The sequence below is a fragment of the Bombyx mori genome, chromosome 23, assembly GCF_030269925.1.
Source record: "Bombyx mori chromosome 23, ASM3026992v2".
Lineage (NCBI taxonomy): Eukaryota > Metazoa > Arthropoda > Insecta > Lepidoptera > Bombycidae > Bombyx > Bombyx mori.
This window is the reverse complement of record NC_085129.1, coordinates 20,289,555-20,310,140: the sequence shown is the minus strand read 5'-3', so window position 1 is coordinate 20,310,140 and position 20,586 is coordinate 20,289,555. Positions and strand designations below refer to the sequence as shown.

General features: G+C 40.8%; 1 protein-coding gene across 3 annotated transcripts; it reads right to left on the bottom strand.

Annotated features, from left to right (window-relative positions):
• Nucleotides 1-3,173: 3,173 nt before the first annotated feature.
• Nucleotides 3,174-18,874, bottom strand: LOC101742447 (fatty acyl-CoA reductase wat). 3 transcript variants are annotated; one of them, XM_062675417.1, is made up of 11 exons: nt 18,767-18,874; nt 12,661-12,837; nt 11,478-11,568; nt 9,989-10,111; nt 9,065-9,189; nt 8,165-8,323; nt 7,922-8,031; nt 7,716-7,783; nt 6,014-6,206; nt 4,586-4,784; nt 3,174-3,661 (listed from the first exon to the last, which is right to left on the bottom strand). In XM_062675417.1, the coding sequence occupies exons 2-11, from the start codon at nt 12,828-12,830 to the stop codon at nt 3,271-3,273; spliced, it is 1,629 nt and encodes a 542-aa protein (XP_062531401.1). In that variant the 5' UTR covers nt 12,831-12,837; nt 18,767-18,874; the 3' UTR covers nt 3,174-3,270. The 3 variants fall into 3 exon arrangements, with proteins under 3 accessions (XP_062531401.1, XP_021203529.1, XP_021203530.1); XM_021347854.3 differs by lacking the exon at nt 18,767-18,874 and adding an exon at nt 14,449-15,894; XM_021347855.3 differs by lacking the exon at nt 18,767-18,874 and adding an exon at nt 14,449-14,902 and having other exon boundaries at nt 12,661-12,831.
• Nucleotides 18,875-20,586: the final 1,712 nt, after the last annotated feature.

Genomic DNA, 20,586 nt, shown 5'->3' with positions numbered 1-20,586 from the left:
GGTTGTAAATTGTGCTTCGGATGTGACATTCCTGCAGAACGACATTGACCGCCTGGCTTCATGGTGTTCACGAAACAATATGGACCTCAATCCGGCCAAATGCTATTCAATTCATTTTTCCAGAAGAAAACTAGAACTTACTACAACTACACTATAAACCATAGCATCATAAAAGAGGTCGATAGTATTAGGGATCTCGGTGTAGAAGTCGACAGAAAATTAAGATTTCACGTCCATATTGAGAAGATCTGCTCGAAGGCTTTCAAGTCCCTCGGCTTTGTTTTGCGGAACAGCAGGGACTTTACTAGACCGGAAACAAAAATATTACTTTACAACTCTTACGTTCGTAGCACCCTGGAGTACTGCAGTGTCACTTGGAACCCTTTTTACGACGTGTACAAAAAGAAGTTAGAGAGGGTCCAGAAGCGTTTTCTATGGCACCTTGCTTTCTCCTGCAATGTTGCTAGAACCATTCAGAGTTACCCGCCGAGGTTGAAGCATTTCCACATGAGCTCTTTTTCGGAGCAGAGACGCACTCTCGATCTATTGTTCCTGCATAAACTTGTGATCGGAAAATACGATGCCCTGATCTCTTATCTCTTCTGAACTTTAACGTGCCGCTGACGTCGACAAGGGCTTCGAAGTTGATGGTGTTCAGGGTTCCCAGATACTACACCAACCTTGGTAAGAACGCGCCTCTCAGCAGACTAGTTGGGGAATTAAATAATTTGCATGACAAGTATTCTCTGGACGTTTTTGCTGGCACTGCTGACAGTTTTAGACGAGAAGTCTACAGCCTTGCTCAATGAGTTTTTTCAATTAATAAAAGCGTATTTGGTAGTAAATGTGTAATAATGTAAGGTCTTTATGTAATGTTATATATTGTTTTTTTTTGTTTTTTTATATAATGAACCGCTTTTATTTCGATGCATGCAGTCGGTACCTGTAATTGTGTTAGCATTTAGTGTGAAATTAATGTCTATGATACCTGTAATTGAGACCTGTAATGTTCTGTGCTGATGTATAACATGTTGGTACCCAATAAATAAAATAAAATTAAATAAAATCAAAATAAGACAACAGATCAATTGTTATTTATATTTTTTTTTGTTGTAATTTCATAACAATCTTCTTCTTTTTCTCCACCTTATCCCACTAGGTGGGGTCGGTACAGCTAATTTTTCTCTTCCATTCTCTTCTATCAGCCATCATCTCAACACTCGCTCCTCTCTCTCTCTCTCTCTCTCTCTCTCATATCGTTATTCACACACTCCATCCATGTCTTCTTCGGTCGACCTCTTCCCCCTCTACCTTGCACTAACATTTCCATACATCTCCTAGTCACATGCATCTTCTCTCTACGCATCACATGTCCATACCATGCTGTGATTTCATAAGAATATAATAATAATTACTTAAAGGATGAAAGGCGATTGCATGCAGCAGAGATGCGAATGTTGCGATGGATGTGTGGAGTAACGAGAATGGATAGAATACGGAATGAATATGTTAGAGAAAGGCTGAAAGTGGCCCCTGTGACAGAGAAGCTGAGAAGTGCGTGTTTGGGATGGTATGGACATGTGATGAGACGAAATGACAATAGGGTTGGTAAGAGAGTGTTAACTAGGAATGTGGAAGGCTTTAGAGGAAGAGGTAGACCTAAGAAGAAATGGATGGATTGCGTGAAAGACGATATGTGTAAGAGGGGAGTGAGCGTAGAAATGGTATATGATAGAGGAGTATGCAAGGAAAAAACATGTTGCGCCGACCCCAGGTGACTGGGAGAAAGGTAGGAGAATGATGATGATGATAATAATGATTACTTACATTTCGGAAGAAACGTTTGAGAAATCTACGAACTAACAATGCTATTTATGTTTACCAGTTTCTTGGAGTTTGCACATTCGATTCTTACATCGTAATAACCGATTATAGTCCAAGATCCCAGGGCCATCAGACGTCACGTATTTTCTGACGAACAAAATGTGGCCGATTGCGTAGTGTTAGTATGTACTAAGAACGCGTGCCTACTTGCTAGCTTGCTTAGACGGCCAATTTTTAGGTATCAGGTAATCAACTTACATAAAATCATTACGTAGTTCACGTAAATTCTGAAAGCTGATTTTTACGTATATTTTAGGAAATATCCTTAAAAATAAGTCGACAATACTCCCAGACACTTTCCGTCGGCCGGATTGCTTTGCAGACGCTTTAAAACTCCCAAAATAATTACCTAACTTCACGTAAATTCTGATGCTTCATTTTTATATATATGTCCACCAGACAACTATTTTAAAACCTCTTACAAAAAGACAGACCGATCCAAGGGGCCAGTCATCCCCTAAATTCAATTAAATATCTACCTCTGTGGGTAAGAGCGCGAGGGCATTATCCACGCGCATGAGACTGAGTGAGACATGTATTTGGATATATTGACTTCTCTGTCTCTCTCTCTCTCTCTATCTCTCTCTTACAGTTGACTCATATCAATTAATTATTAATATTAAAAGAAAATCAGTTAAAAATTAAATAATCGAATCCCACCACCGCCCTGCTTGTTTCTGCCGTGAAGCAGTAATGTGTTTAGGTTTGAAGGATGGGGCAGCCGTTGTAACTATACTGAGACCTTAGAACTTATATATCAAGGTCGGTGGCGCATTTACGTTGTAGATGTCTATGGGCTCCAGTAACCACTTAACACCAGGTGGGCTGTGAGCCTGTCCACCCATGTAAACAATAAAAAAAAAGGTAGCGGATTGACAGTGTATCGCGTCACGACCCGGCAGGCTGGAGCTGATCCAGCGGGGTATTCCGGGACACCAGCGGCACCGTCTGGGCGGCCTGACGAGCTGTCGTACCGAGACGGCTAACATGTCAGATCCTTCGATTCGCCTCGAAGGCTCCGTCAGCTGGGCGTCCTTGGTGTGAGCTGCGCTGTCTGGTTGCAGTGTTGACTGCCGTAACCCCCCTACCTCATCCGGGTTCTGACCTCGGAGGGAATCGGACGCTTAGGTGAGGAGTGCAGGGGAGTCGTTTAGTGGGTGGGCCCTAAAATTCCTGGGGCCCGCGGTCTGCTCCCAACACCTTGCAGATCGTCAAGTCCCACATACAGACCTTGTAGGAGGTTCGGCCCCCGGCCCATAAAAAAAAAGGACGCATTGAAAAAAAAAGCATTTTTAATTGACAATCTTTTATGAGTTTCCTGTCACATCGAATTTACTAAGTACATTTTAATGCAACATATAAAACCTACAAACCCAAATGCAATTGTTATATTTTAAGTGTTTGAGCGGCGATCGTATTCAAATTACATAAGTACATAAAAATTCTACAGGCGAGATATAACAAAGAAAATACGACTCCAAAGAACAGCGTATAAAAACTAATGTGAGCTATCTTCAGCCATCTCTGTTTCTTCATTCCATACTCGCTGTCTTTGAGTCCGTCTTTCACGATGAACTTTCTCAAGCCGATGCACCAGATCAGCATATAGCGCGGCCAATCGATCTTCGAAATGTCAAAATTGAACAATATCCTGTCAGTTTTTGACATTTGGTTCAGCATGGCCACGGTGTTGTCATCGACAAGATTCCACTGGTTCCTCAGGAAATAGCCGTACAACAAAGACATTTTGTATATCTTTTCATACATTTTAACGAATCTGTAATAACAAGAGACGTGATACAATAAAAATATGCATGTTTTATGTGAAATTCACCAGGGCTTTGTTAATACGCCTTAATACTAGTTATTACACATATTTTATAGATTTTGCGTGGGTTTTTTTCATTACACGTTGACACTATCGAGTCGCTTGTCACGTGAATGTCAGGCTCCATAACCACTAGGCTGTGCAATTAGAACTTTTTTAGATTGTTAAATGTTGACAAATTGGTAGACCAAATTACGTCCCAACTCCAGCAGACGATTTTTTTTGTTTTTTTTCTCTACCTATTCGCTGGTAGCCTAAGAGGCTATTACAGTTACGCTCGGACGGGTGGGTGAGCTCTCGGGCTCAAGCTAATAGAATTTACTAAGACTGGCCCTAGCAAGAGCAGTGCTTCGCTGAATCTACTACTGGATCGGAATTGCGACCTGCTGAGAAGATCCGGCGAGAAACTCAGTGGGCTGTGTAGGGTTAGTTCGCTCGTCAAATCTTAGTTCTATGAGGACGGTGACCGGTGCTTGAGAGACCTAAAAGCACCAAGAATGCATCCGTGGGATCCGACCAGACATGTCTCGAGCGACGGCCGCTTTGTGGTGCCCCATCACAGTCGAATAATTAGCGGTGGCCACGATAAGCGGGTTTCCGTGTCGCGCCGCTTTGTCGAAGTAGACTTGACGGATACTTTTCGTGAAGACGAATACTTTCATAATACACTTGTATCTTGAGGCACGAAATAGACTTAGATAATATTAGATCATTAAACAATTTCCAACATAGCGCGCGCGAGACAACGCATTTGAACCTAATAAAAATGACACTTTTTTATCCAATATCAAAACTTTTGTTTGTTCTATTCTTTGATTATTTAATCCCAGCATTAACATTTAATGCTTTATGTCTAGACAAGTTAATACTTACGACTTAATACCCTCAGGTCGCTTCATGGAGGTCACATTAAACACGAAGTCGGCTACATACGCAGGTATGTAATGCAGCAGCCACGTTGACAACCAGAATACAACATCGCTTCCGGTCTCAAAACCATAACAGTACCAAACCGCTTTCGGCGTAGCGTACTGTTGTGTGTTAGGATTCTGCAGGAGATCACCCACGAGATCTAAAGAAGATAGCTTTATTGTTTTATTTATTTATTGCTTTGCCGTGTGGACGAGCTCACGGTCCACCTGGTGTGATTACCGGAGCCCTATCTACAACGTAAATGCCGCCACTCACCTTGAGATATGAGTTCTATGGTCTCAGTTTTTACAAAACAACGGCTGCCCCACCCTTGAGACCGAAACGCAATACTGCTTCACGGTAGAAATAGGCAAGGTGGCGGTGGTACCTACCCGTGCGGACTCACAAGACGTCCTACCACCCGTATTTTTTTTTTATTACACGATGTTATTCCCTCAGCGTGGAAGTCAATCGTGAACACTTGTCAAGTACGTATTTCATTAGAAAAATTGGTACCTACCAGCGGGTTCGAACACCGGTGCATCGCTAGATACGAATGCATCGGACGTCTTATCCTTTAGACCACGACGACTTCAAAATGTCAGTCAGAGGCGGCTTTTAGTTAGAAAGACCCCATCCATCTTCCGTCCATGGTACAACTCTGATATCACCTATCGTATCCCTCTATATCTATTCCCTATATCTTTTTTTATGTATGAGGGATTACTGATGGCCCGGAGGCCTTTCCGGTTTCACCAGAACAGGAGGGGCAAGCAAAGGCTCAGCCAGGAGGGGTGGGATTTGCTAACAGTTGCCTTGCCGCCTTCGAAGGAAACCTAACATCTCAAGAGCAGCTGCTTCGCGAATGTATCAACTACCGGATCGGAACCGGGACCCACTGAGAAGATCCGGCGAGAAACCCAGCGGGCTGATGCATGGGTTAGGTTGCACGTCGAACTCTTCGCCGAGTTCGACGAGTACGGTTACCGGGATCTCTAGGCCTGCTCCTAGTGTTAGAGCTGAAGGCGTCTAATGCAAGATTTATTGAATCTGATAGATACGTAAGGACGTGTCTAGGGCGTCGACGGTGACTGGCTCATGCGTGATCGGCAATAATTTTTTTACAATTTTTATCGGTTTGTTCAGGCTAATCTCTGCAACGGCTGGACCGATTTTGACGGGACTTTTACTGGCCGATAGCTTATGTAATAACGAGTAACTTAAGCTACTTATATTTTAGAAACATTCTAAAATTATCAAAGTCATTTTATTGCAAAAGGACAGATCGCAGTCTCGAAATATCCGATTTAGTCCGTAATTTTCAGGATAGCAAACAAAAGTTCGATTGATGATTTGAGTCACGAAATAAAAAAATATGTGTAAACCTACTTTTCTCAAGTGTGCATCTGGAGTTGCTTATATTGTAAATCTTAGAGTCTTTTTCATTATTTTTAAAACGTTTATCGGTTTCCCACGCTGTCGCCAATACAGTGTTGTTGACGTAGTCCACAGGAGCTAGCGCTATCGTTATGTCACCTATTAAAACCACATGCGTCACGCCAAGGCCTATGCCTAAAAGAATCTGAGAAAAAAAGACGCTGCATTAACTGTGGAGAGACTCTTTGGTGGAAACTCGAGGAGTGAAGTTGTGTGATTTGTTTTATTTTGTCTATTTAGTGTTTCTTCAGGTTTAAATGTATTAAAAAAAATCAACTTCATTTCATTTCATAATGTCATATTTCATATTTAAAAACAAAATCATTAAAATTACAATAAGACTTGACCTAAAGGTCTTAGTTACCAGGTCATAAAATCACTTAAAAAACTATCAAGGATTTTGGCGGGATAATTTATTACCTAAAGTGAAATATGTGAAAATCAAACAAAACAGGACGTGGCTTCTCAGGTACTTCCAAAATTTAACAGTCTTTATGATTAAAATGGTGAAAATTCAGCCAGGATTTCAATGCTTCCTGAAGCCCAAGGACCACTATGTGTGCCTCTTGTGCTGAGGAGTTCACGAACCACCAACCATATACGATAGTCCGATCTCCCCCTCCGTCGCGCAGATCGTGTTTAAGATATTAAGGATTTTTACAAAATTGACGCTGTCGACAATGCCAAAGCAAGAAGCTAATTGCCATATTAACGAGAATAACAATACAGTTCCTGCCTTGAGAGCAATTCAAGTCGGAATTCAAGATTCAAAATAGCTCTCGTGATTTTAACCACTTTGTTTGGTCAGCTAGACTCGCCTCTCCATCGCATTAGGTTGATGCTATAATATATTAACGTCCAATCAAGGAACGAGTTTTTAATTTTCTCTGGTGAAGGTCAAGGAACGACCTGAGGGGGTAGAGGCCGCGCGGCGCGCTACCAGCACTATAGCGCGCTGCCGTGGAGTAATAGAGCGACCGGTCGACGTTGTATCGGGTCCCGACCCGGCAGGCTGGTTCTGGTCCAGCGGGGTATTCCTACACCGCCGCTGGGGACACCAGCGGCACCGTCTGGGCGGCCTGACGGGCTGCCGTACCGAGACGGCCGACGTTTCAGAGCCTTCGATTCGCCTCGAAAGCTCCGTCGGCTGGGCGTCCTCGGGGTGAGCCGCGCCGTCTGGTTGTAGTGTTGACCGCGGTAACCCCCTACCTCATCCGGGTTCTGACCTCGGAGGGGATCGGACGTCGGGTCGTTTAGTGGGTGGGCCCTAAATTCCTTGGGCCCGCGGTCTGCTCACAACACCATGCAGACCGTTGAGTCTCATATACCCCGCGCGCCCCTTTTGCGCGGGGACCTCGTAGGAGGTTCGGCCCCGTACCCGAAAAAAAAAGGTTAATCTATCGAAGAGCCGTTGGGGTAGACGAATTTAGGAGAGGAGACCGTGGACCCGTAAATAATGCCATAATGTAGGACGCCTAGTAACAAGGTAAAGCGATGATACACGCAGTATAGTTCGCGTGGCGTGCTTTGGGAGAGGCTTTTAATGATGATGACGAAATAGTTTCCAAGTTTAGACACGTCGGAGATAGAGAAGAGATGTCAATCGTCCATCCGCATCAACCTGCAACAGCTAATTTAGGCAGTCACAACTTACCCCGCTGGGACCGAACACTGAGCTTATATCCACCCATCCAGGTGTGGGTTCATTGAGCGTGCAGATAACTGAAAACAGAAAATATAATGGATTGCTTCGATGGTCACATAAGAGGTCCGGTGTTAAACTATACATGTGGCCAGTTACTACATATTTATATGTCTCGACTTTAGCTATTTCGGAAAGAAGACACCTTGAATACTTGCCTATGGGTGGCCTCACTATGGCCACAGGTAAATCCTTGCCCATTGTACGCACGACATCCTCGGCTATGGCCTTCGTGAAGCAGTACGTGTTGGGCCAGTCCCTTATCAAACTGAAAACAGCAATTCATTACACATGGCCGATTTCAAACTACTGCTGTCTGCACGGCCCTCATGACCCTCGGTCCCAGAGCTCTCATCCACCCAAGTGTGCCTGCACGTGTTCACTTCGGGTCGTCTACTCACTCAGCAGTGATCGCGTTGAGTCTGCATTCTTCAACTGTCTCCGCGAGTTGTATCATGACTTCCGGAGGGACAGGGCTTTCATAGAATTTCTCCTCGATGGTGTGATTTATTTTGCTCTTTGTTGCATTGAAGAACGCAGTTGATACGTGTACGAAGCATCTAGAAGAAAAATGAAACAGATATTTAGTGTGCCTCGATTTCAAAGACGTCGTGGCTTAAAGGATAAGACGCCCGGTGGAATCCTGCAACCTCGAACCGATTTTATAATACGTAGGTACGGGCAGCCGTTGTAACTATATTGAGACCTTAGAACTCATATTATTATTATTGCTAAAATTGGATACTTTTCATAATATAAAGTGTGTTTAAATAGCTCGTCAATGTTCATAACACGACACTGACAGAAATTGCAGAAACTATCGGCAGATTGCCATTAAAAAAAAATGGAACTCATATCTCAAGGTGGGTGGCGGCATTTACGTTGTAGATGTCTATGGGCTCCGGTAACCACTTAACACCAGCTGGGCTTTGAGCTCGTCCACCAATCTATGCCATTAACAGACATTCAAGAATGGGGTCCGCGTTAAAGGAGTAACATAGTGTAACAAAAATTAAAAGTAGAGGTTTTTTTTTATTGCCTTTGTAGGCAGACGAGCCTACGGCCCACCTGATGGTGAGTGGTTACCGTCGCCCATGGACTTCCGCAATGCCAGGGGCAGAACCAAGAAGCTGCCTACACTGTGTAACCACTTAACACCAGATGGATCGTGAGCTTTTCACCCATCGAAGCACAAAATTTGGAAATTACATTCGATACAAACTTTTGTTTGAAAACAGAAGCAAAGTAAGCCTTAATTTACGAGGCCAGATTCGTTAAACAGAAAGAAGAAGAAAAAACACCTTAGATTTTTACAGCATTTGGCCAGTTCAAGGATCTCTCTGGTTCCTCTGACGTTGATGAATGTGGCCTTCTTCAGTGGCTCTACGAACCTGGTCGTGGCGGCCACGTGGAATATCACATTCACCTGTAACGCACAATTAAAATTCATCTTTGTAGTTGATTTAACTTTTTTTTCCTACCTATTCTGGTAACCTCGATGGTCATACTAGATTCACCGGGCGAGTAGGTGACCTCACGGGGCTCGGTGGACGTTGCTAACACTGGCCCTAGCAAGAGCAGTACTTCGCAGAATCTACCACTGGATCGGAAACACGACCCACTAAGAAGATCCGGCGAAAAACTTAGTAGGGCTGTGTCAGACTGTGTCTATAGATTAGTTCGCTCGACGAATTCTTCGTCGTGATCGACGAGTTCGACGAAGACGGTGACCGGTGCTTGAGAGTATATGGGTTTAGTTGCACGTGGAGGAAGTGTGCTTTAAAGGCACCAAGTCTAGATCAGGAGGAGAACTGTTGCGAGCGCCAAGCTTCAAGGGTAGGTTGACTTTAAGATGTTTAGCAGAAAAATCTGTCTGCCTACTTTCTAATTCGCTTTTTCTGTTACCACTGGAACTCCATCAATAGCTCTGACTAATGTAAAAACCATTACCTTTATTTATTTATTTATGTTGCACCAACAAAATGATCATCAATAAAAACATTGACAAATAGACAATAAGTACATGACAGATGTCATCTCAATTATTACTATAGGTACACCGTGCAATCGACAGTGCAATGAAAATACAATGAATAATTTTAAGAAATTTTAAAAGTGTTCTGAAAATACCGTTTACACCGTAATTAAGCGAAAATTGTAGTAAGAATCCGTTAATTAATAGTGTGTGTAATGTAGCTTTGGAAGTTTAGGCCAATTCAAAATACCTCTTGCTCAAGCTTCATCCTGTCTTCGTCGTTCAAGCCGACGCCTAGTTCTGAGATGTCACCTTCGACCGGTATCACTTTCTGAGCGAAATCTGGTTGTTGAGACCGTAAATTGTCGTATACCTTAAACAATAAATAAATGCTCAAGAACGGCTTCCAAGATGAAGGAAATGTATAGTGTAGGTAATAAAATATGGCCCTAAATTTATAGAACTAATTCGATAGGAGCGTTGTTTAAATATGATCTGGGCGACGGAGGGGGAGACCGGACTATCGTATATAGTTGGTGCTTCGTGAACTCCTCAGCACAGGAGTCACACATAGTGGCCTTTGGGCTTCAGAAAGCGTTGAAATCCTGGCTGACTTTTCACCATTTTAATGATAGAGACTGTTAAATTTTGGAAGTGCCTGAGAAGCCACGATCTGTGAGAAGATCTAGCGAGAAACTCAGTGGGCTGTATCTGTGGGTTAATTTACTCGTCGAGCCCTTCGTCGCAAGCGACGGGTTCAGCGAGAACGATGGCCGGTTAGTTTGGTACAAAAGCCCAAAGTCGCGATGATATGGTATTTACCGCCACCCACCTTAAGACACGAGAAAGAATTCTTAGTGTAGTATTTTATTGTAGTATTTTTTATTGTAGTATTTTTTATTGTAGTATTTTTTATTGTAGTATTTTATATTACATTTACTGTTTTATCCATCAAATATCGAATTGCGCGGGAAAATAAGTGAACAGATATTGCTACTACAAAGGAATGGAAAGCAAACTGTATCGTTGGAGTCGCTGTCCTAATGCTGGGCAGGGTTAGATAATTGGCTTAATGCTGACAAAATTAAGAGAATTAAAAGTATTCATTTTTAATCCAGATTAAATAAGTCGAAGCGCGAAAATCATATACGTATATGTGCCGTGGAGCGTGTAAACTGAACTTGGGCGTATTGTAAAATGGAGGCTGACAACACTATCGGGTTGCTTATGTCAGTTGAGTAAGTTGAGTTTGAATGGGAATTTAATAGTGACATTAAGCGATTTAACCCATAGATAATACACATAATATAACCTCACTTTAGGACTAATGAATGACAGTCCAGTACGCAGAGCTATTACACTTAATATTTGGTATAGACGTGATGCCAACGTTGTTCTCTTGCAGTACTAATCTATTCCCATCCGATCGATGCGTGAGATTTTAATAAGGTTTTTTGTTTAATCATTCTAAATATACTTGAAGATTGCAGAGACAGAGCTATATAGAGACAATGATCTGTTTGGTAATGAGAGCGCACACTACCAGCTAATATATTAAGATAAGTATTGAGATTATAGTATTTTTGTCTTAGTTTAATCCTGATTGTGGGTTAATGTGTTACAACGACATCTAGTTTGGTAATAGTGTGCCATTGACAGTTTTCAAGTGTTCAGTTTTTACAATACACTATAAATGGCGCTGTAACAAAAATAATGATTCATTAAAAAAACGTACTAACAGGATCTTTAAATTGTAACTGGAGCCTTTCTTCCATAGACAGTCCCTTTTTCGATCGTGCCAATATGTAAATCCGCTTAACGTCGCACGATCTGAAACAGGCAACGCGTTGAGCTGATTTCTGAAGGGGCGGACAGTGGAAGAATTAGATCTGATGAATCTTTGAAGAGATCTTGAGAAACTCTACAGAGATTTTTGCTATTCGCGCTGGATATCGGGTCGGTCCATAACCCTTAGAGCGCGAACCGTCGATATCTAATAAGTCGTCGTGGCCTAAAGGATAAGACGTCCGGTGCATTCGTATGTAGCGATGCACCGGTGTTCGAATCTCAGGTGGGTACCAATTTTCTGATGAAATACGTACTTATCAAATGTTCACGATTGACTTCCACGGTGAAGGAACACCTCTTGTGAGTCCGCACGGGTAGGTACCACCGCCTATTTCTGCCGTGAAGCAGTAATGCGTTTCGGTTTGGAGGGTGGGGCAGCCGTTGTGACTATACTAAAACCTTAGAACTTATATCTCAAGGTGTGTGGCGCATTTAAGTCGTAGATGTCTATGGGCTCCAGTAACCACTTGACATCAGGTGGATTCTGAGCTTGTCCATCCATCTAAGCAATAAATAATAAAAAATCGAAATCAAATCGATAGATCGAATACAGAAACAAAAAAACTAGAAATCTGTGGACTGAAAGACTTTTGTGTTCGTAAAAACATATCCGATTGTTTCCATTGCCTTGCTTCGGCCTTAGAGCACACGAGACGCGTACAAGTACTCAGTGGCACCGAACACTAAATGCTTTAATTAAAGTGCTGGCTTCATCGAGAAACAGAACAGAAACTCGTGCCGAAACGAGTAAGGCACTGAAGTGAAGGATGGTTCGCGGGGCTCAGAATATCCAGGGAACCCGCGGCACGTCTGAGACCCGCCATCACGAGACATTGCCGCTATTTCATTGACTATAGGCAGTACGCTTCCAGATACCGTTCCTGCCACGTACCATCCCACTCCAGAATCAATGCCCCTTGGTATTCCCTCAACGCTATCATATGTCCTTTTTAATGCTTACAAAAGTCCTCAGTGGCTTGGTTGTACTCCCAGTATTATAAACTATCTGTCCACGGAATATCAACTTTACGAATCTAATTTGAGTTGTAAGTTGTTTAAGGCACCACCGATCACCTTAGAAGCTTCTCTATGAGTTGTTTCCCGATGAAGCCCGTCCCTCCAGTGATCAGCGCTGTGGTTCCCGCGTAGAACTGCCGCACAGCCGACTCGCCGCGGAGCGCTTCCTCCTCCAGCGCCTTCTGGCGCGAGACCTGCTCGATCTCCAAAGCCAAAGCGCTGTCCATTCTGAAACTAATAGGTTTATATTTAAAAATGCCAGTTATAGCTGTCTGCACTAATCTGCCGGTCCTCATCCGAGGTCTTTCTTCAATTGACCCATCGATGATGTCGCTGGCGTCCACGTGCAAACCTGACAACTCACATTTCGGCGTCTGCTCAAAAGCTATAGCTTCAAAGGCTTATAGTATGGCATATAGTATGGCTTCAAAGGCTTAAAGTAAAACCTTTAATATTTAAAACTTTTTAGTTTTAAAAAAGGATTTCTATTCAGTGTCATTCAGTGAAGTCTGTCATTCAGTAAAAAGAGAGTTCAGTTTTGTGTTTATTAATTAATACTGTATAAAATATTAATTTTAACGGGTTAAGGAGCGGAGTGGTCTCTGTGGGTGGATACAATTACTTTGCCATAACAACATTAGCGGTTCCTTGGGACGCCCCAACTCACCTGCCTAGAATACCCCTGACCGCAAGTTTGCTATTGAATATGTAAGAGATCCCCACCGCCCCATGACTCATCTAGGCTAGTAGCTATAACATATTGAAGGGGGACTATTCGACAATATAATTGTATAATCAAAAAACTAAAAGTAGGAATAGCTTATTTGAGTAATTCTTTATCCATATGCATTTAATTACTGTTGGCAAAATTACAAAAAAAATCTCGGTCCTTAACCTGTTAAAAGAGATTAAGGGCTTTAAATGTTGTTTTCTTATTATATCACAGAAAACACAATTAGTTGTTATATTAACGTACATATTTTTCAAATAGATATTCCTTTTTTTCGTTTAAATGTAATAATTATTGTAACTAGAGGTCACGCAGTAGTCGAAATTCGACTATAATTAATTGAAATTGTAAGTTTGCACACTATTATGATTGTATTTTGTACTTCTATAATCACAAATTTCGCCAAGACTACACTATAAAAAATATTAACAAAGACAAACAATATTTAATCTATTCTCAATTTGACAACAGACGTCAAGAACAAAAGTTTGACAATAAATAGTATGCATGCGTGTGTGCGTCAAATACATGGTATGTAGTGTGTGTAATGTTTTCTTTATTGATTTAATGAATCTTTTATGCATTATTTTAAAAGAATATTAGCATTTTGCACTTCTTCTCTATATTCTCTATAAGTGTGGAAAATTTCATACTCCTCCGTCCGCACAATTTTCGTAAAAAGGGATACAAGGTTTTTGCTTCACGTATTAATATATAGATTTTGCGGGTTTGATTTTTATTACACGATGTTATTCCTTTACCGCGGAAGTCAATCGTGAACATTTTGTTGAGCACGTATTACATTAGAAAAATTGGTACCCGCCTGCGGGATTCGAACACCGGTGCATCGCTCAACACGAATGCACCGAACGTCTTATCCTTTAGGCCACGACGACTTCGAATTTATTTATGATTTACCAAGACATTGTTGTACACACATCCGTTTAATCCAAAATTGACACATCATTAAATTCAAAATAAATAATAATGTTTAAAAAAAATATTTCCTTTGCACTTCCTTAACTGGTAGAGACAGCCTTAGACTTAACGCATTGAGGTAGTTAAGAGATCAAAAATGAAAATGATTATTTAAATTATTATAATGTTTCCCATACCTATTCGCTGGTAGCATAAGGGACTATTCAGGTACGATCGGACGGGTAGCTGAGGTCTCGGGTTCAACTTGACTGAATTTGCTAACACCAGCCCCTAGCAAGAGCAGTGCTTCGCCGAAACCACCACCGGATCGGAATCGCGACCCACTGAGAAGATCCAGCGAAAAACTCCGTGGGCATTATTATATACAAATATATTCAACAAAGGTTAATGTTGATGGCGACCTTTTTAAAACTGCCCTCAGTCCCTGCGGTATTCTTAAGTATCATTTACTTAAGTTTGTAAATAAAATCAATTAAATAATTTGATGTCTAACTTCTTCTTCTTTGTCTGCACCTTATCTCATTAGGTGGGGTCGGCACAGCGAATGTTTCTATTCCATTTTCTTCTATCAGCCGTCATCTCAACACTCACTCCTCTCTCCGGTGGACAAGAATCATTTGGAAACGAATTAAGCGCGGCGTAGCAATCCAGTGAAATATATACATATACATACACACATACATATATATGCATATACACATACATATAAATGCTTTTTTTTTTTTATGATTGAAAGATTACTGGTGGCCCGGAGGCCTTTCCAGCTTCACCAGGACTTGCTAACAACTGCCCGAGCGCCTCCGAAGGAGACCTAACAACTCAAGAGCAATTGCTTCGCGAATGAATTTACTACCGGATCGGAATCGCGACCCACTGAGAAGATCCGGCGAGAAACTCAGCGGGCTGATGCATGGGTTAGGCTGCACGTCGACCTCTTTGTCGAGTTCGACGAGTACGGGGTTCCTCAGCCTGCTCCTAGTGTCAGAGCTGAAGGTATCTAATGCAAGAGTTATTGGATCTGATGGATACGTAAGGACGTGTCTAGGGCGACGACGGACATATACATACACATAAACATACATACATATATCTGTAAATAAACATACAAATACACAATGTAATATAATAATAATTATTAAAATATTAATTATGTTTATCTTATTAACTTTCTTTCGATGATATCGTCTATAATCATAGCTTAGCGTATCTTCACACTTCAGAAGTCCAAAACTATGACAGCTACAGAAACCTAAATGAGAAGTAATAAAATTATTTTTTCTCACTTTATCCCCTATCTATTGATTGGTAGATTAAAGAACTCTGCCAGCTAAAACCTTCACGCCACATATGTGCTTTTGACATACTTATTGAATGCTAAAGTATAATTGCCACCCGCTGTAGATAGATCCGAGGATTCACAGTGAGAGAAACCACCAAAAAATTTGAGTTAGCTATAGAACAAATAATAAGGTTTGATTATAAGTACTGAGCTCACGGGCTCGACCTGAGAGAATTTGCTAACGCTAGCCCTAGCAAGAGGAATTTTTCATAGAATCTACCACCGGATCAGAGTCGCGACCCACTGAGAAGATCCGCCGGGAAACTACGGACTATGTCTGTTGGAAATAAAGAGATTGAAACGCTGATTCGTATTATTAAGTAAATAAAACAGTATTGCACAACAAATTTTGTTTATTTTGACTCTACGGGGACGATATACGCCATATTTAAATTATGTGACCGGACGAACCTTTGACATCCGTGACCGCGAAGTCTGTTAATTATTCGAAAAAATCGTATATTTTAATTAATTAACGATAATAAAACGTATTATATTTTACTAAATGATGACTGAGTTTTGCTCGGTTTTTTTTTGATAACGCCATCTTGTTGTGATTGCAGATTGCAAAGGAATATGAAAAATTGTGGGTCACTTTTACGCCGATGGTCTCAATTCTACATTTATTTGAAATCTTATCTTATACCTTTAAACGAGCAATTATTGTATATATATATATATAATCTGAATCTCGGAAACGGCTCCAACGGTTTTCATAAAATTTAGTATACAGGGGATTTCGGGGGCGATAAATCGATCTAGCTACGATTTATTTTCAGAAAATGTTGTTTTATTCGTGTTTTCAATAATCAACTCTTCCCGACATCTATTGGAGAATAATAATTTTATTGAGGGCAACTAACCGCTTTAAAGACACAACAAGATGGCGTTATCAAAATCATCGTCATCATCTAGTTAATTTAAAACAATAAAACATGTATGCAAAAACCAGCCTATCCCTATTTCCACCTATAGATAACAGATGCTATTGTAAACATTATTTTTGGCTTATTGTTTTTGCCTACGAAGCAGTGTAAAAATAAGTTCAAGTCTCATTATGTCCATACTAACTATGGTAAGCTTAAGCGACTTTTGCGATTGGGATCGTGGCGTATAGAATAAAACTATTCTGTTGCATTGCAATTTTGTTGTCACCTTCCAAAATCTTCTCTGTTATTATAATTAAACTAGCTGACCCGGCAAACGTTGTGTTGCCTTAAATAAGATTTTTAGGGAAATTCAAATGTAGAAAAAAAACCTCATTATAACAAAAAAAAATTATCCAAAAAATAAAAAATAAATGTTTGGGGTGGACAACCCTTATCACTTAGGGGTATGAAAAATAGATAGTAGCCGATTCTCAGACCTACTGAACATACTATTGATACACAAATAAAACCAAAAAACATGGCTGGCAAGCTACGATTGATACACAAATAAAACCAAAAAAAACATGGCTGAAAAATGTATAGTGAGTAAGACGGGAGACCGGCTTCGTCCTCATCCCTACTACGTGATGTTTGCTGGACAAGTGGTGACACCTGGCGGGGATAGCTGATCGATTGATAGTTGATAAGTAGTAGACCGGCAAGGGCGGGAGGTCAAATTGAATTTTAAAAAAATCATAATTAAAGGAACTTGAAATTATAGATAATGTAGAGGGGTGAAAATTTAGGGTTGTATGTATTTTTGTATGCTGTATCATAAAAAAATAAAAATAAAAAATGTTGTCTAAAAAATAAAAAAATAAATTTAGGGGTTACCAATTAAAATTTATCACCCTCAACATTTATGGGGATGAAAAATAAATGTTGTCTGATTCTCCACCCTGGCCGATATGCACGATAAGATTCACGAATATCGGTCGAGTCGTTTCGGAGGAGTTCAATCACGCACACCGTGACACGAGAATTTTATATATTAGAATATTAACTGACATCTTTTTTACGCCTTGCTCATTCAATGAAACTAAATTTTAAGTCTATTATCCTATGCATTCAAGCGTCTTCGGCATCTTCCTTCTCTCTGTCATTCTCTTTTCCCTTTCTTACCGTTTTCTCTCACTCACACCTTAAAGCTTCGTTCCACATTCTTATCATTATTATGTTTATGATACATTACATTCTTACCAATCCTACATAAATAATATTTGTTTTTTTTTTCTTCGTTTATAGCGTAATAAAACAATTATTATTAAATCCAAGACAACAGATAAATTGTTATTTATTAATTATTTTGTTGTAATTTCATAAGAATCTTCTTTTTTTTCTCCGCCTTATACCTCCTATACCTTCACCTAGGTGGGGTCAGCAGAGCTAATTTTTCTCTTCCATTCTCTTCTATCAGCCGTCATCTCAACACTCTCTCCTCTCTCTCTCATATCGTCATTCACACACTCCATCCATGTCTTCCTCGGTCGACCTCTACCTTGCACTAACATTTCCATACATCTCTTAGTCACATGCATCTTCTCTCTGCGCATCACATGTCCATACCACGCTGTAATTTCATAAGAATATAATTATAATTACTTAAAGGATGAAAGGCGATTGCATGCAGCAGAAATTACTGGTGGTAGGACCGCACCGCGTGTGAGTCCGCACGGGTAGGTACCACCGCCCCGCCTATTTCTGCCGTGAAGCCTTAGAACTTATATCTCAAGGTGTGTGGCGCATTTACGTTGTAGATGTCTATGGGTTCCAGTAACCACTTAACACCATGTGGGCTGTGAGCTCGTCCACACAACTAGGCAATAAAAAAAAAATAAAAAAAAATGCGAATGTTGCGATGGATGTGTGGAGTAACGAGAATGGATAGAATACGAAATGAATATGTTATAGGAAGTCTGAAAGTGGCACTTGTGATAGAGAAGTTGAGAAGTGCGCGTTTGGCATGGTATGGACATGTGATGAGACGCAATGAAAATGAGGTTGGTAAGAGAGTGTTAACTATGAATGTGGAAGGCTGTAGAGGAAGAGGTAGACCTAAGAAAAAATGGATGGATTGCGTGAAAGACGATACGTGTAAGAGGGGAGTGAGCGAAGAAATGGTATATGATAGAGGAGTATGGAAGGAGAAAACATGTTGCGCTGACCCCAGGTGACTGGGAGAAAGGTAGGAGAATGATGATGATGATGATGATAATAATTACTTACATTTCGGAAGAAACGTTTGAGAAATCTACGAACTAACAATGCTATTTATGTTCACCAGTTTCTTGGAGTTTGCACATTCGATTCTTACATCATAATAACCGATTATTGAGAAATATTTTTTAGAAGGTCATACGTATGGCATGTGTACATTGTAAACATTATCATATAACCGGTTTTAATTACTTAGGAGTGTCATAACTAAGACCTATGTTTCACTATCAAATTCGACAAGTCGAAAAAATTAGATGGAATCCTTAATTGTTTTTATCGTCCGGCCGAAAATTAGGATTCCCTGTGTTATGTAGCTGAAATAACCCCTTAGGCGAATAGGTAGGAGAAGTCGTCGTGGCCTAATGGATAAGACGTCCGATGCATTCGTGCTGAGCGATGCACTGGTGTTCGAATCTCAGGCGGGTACCAATTTTTCTAATGAAATACGTACTAAACAAATGTTCACGATTGACTTCCACGGTGAAGGAATAACATCGTGTAATAAAAATCAAACCCTCAAAATTATAATTTGCGTAATTACTGGTGGTAGGACCTCTTGTGAGTCCACGCGGGTAGGTACCACAACCCTGCCTATTTCTGCCGTGAAGCAGTAATGCGTTTCAGCTTGAAGGGCGGGGCAGTCGCTGTAACTATACTGAGACCTTAGAACTTATTTCTCAAAGTGGGTGGCGGGGCTCGACGAGTGAATTAACCCATACACACAGCCCACCGAGTTTCTAGCCGGATCTTCTCTCTCAGTAGGTCGCGTTTCCGATCCGGTGGTAGATTCTGTGAAGCACTGCTCTTGCTAGGGCCAGTGTTAGCAACACTCCGGTTTGAGTCCCGTGAGTTCACCTACATGTTAGGGCGAAGCTGAAATAGCCTTTCAAGGCTATCAGCACAGGCAGAAAAAAAAACGTGTTATACATGAGGCCTTTAGTTTCTTTTATCTTATACCTTTAAACGAGCAATTCTTGTACATTAATATATATGTATATAATCTGAATCACGGAAACGGCTCCAACGGTTTTCATAAAATTTAGTACACAGTGGATTTCGGGGGCGATAAATCGATCTAGCTACGATTTATTTTCAGAAAATGTTGTTTTATTCGTGTTTTCAATAATCGACTCTTCCCGACATCTATGGGCGAATAATAATACTATTTTTCTTAATTGAAGGCAACTAACCGTTTTAAAAACACGACATGATGGCGTTATCAAAAAAAAAAAGGTCATCATCTAATTTATTTTTATTGCTTATATGAATGCACGAGCTCATAGCCTACCTGGTGTTAAGGTTCCTAGAGCCCATAGACACGCGAATCACACGCTCTCATACGAATTATAAAATACAATTATTACTTCGCACTCCTTAACCGATCGAGAACAACAAATGAGAGACACGCTGTCCCGAATTCGGATATACACAATTTTTATTCGCTTAAAAGATTAAGGACCGGAGCGGTCCCTGTGGGTGGATCCTATTACTTTTCCATAGCAAAATTAGCGGTTCCTTGGGACTGCCGTAACTCACCTGCCTAGAACACCCCTGACCGCAAGTTTTCTATTGAATATGTAAGGGATCCCCACCGCCCCATGGCTCATCTAGGCTAGTAGCTGTTACATATTGAAGGGGGACTATTCGACAATATAATTGTTTAATCAAAAAACCGAAAGTAGGAATAGCTTAATTAAGTAATTCTTTATACACATTCATTTAATAACTTTGGCAAAAATCGCTAAAAATCCCGGTCCATAGCCTGTTAATTATAGTGACAGGAAGACAGCCAACGCGATGAAAAGACGACTTGAAGCAAGTAGCTGAGC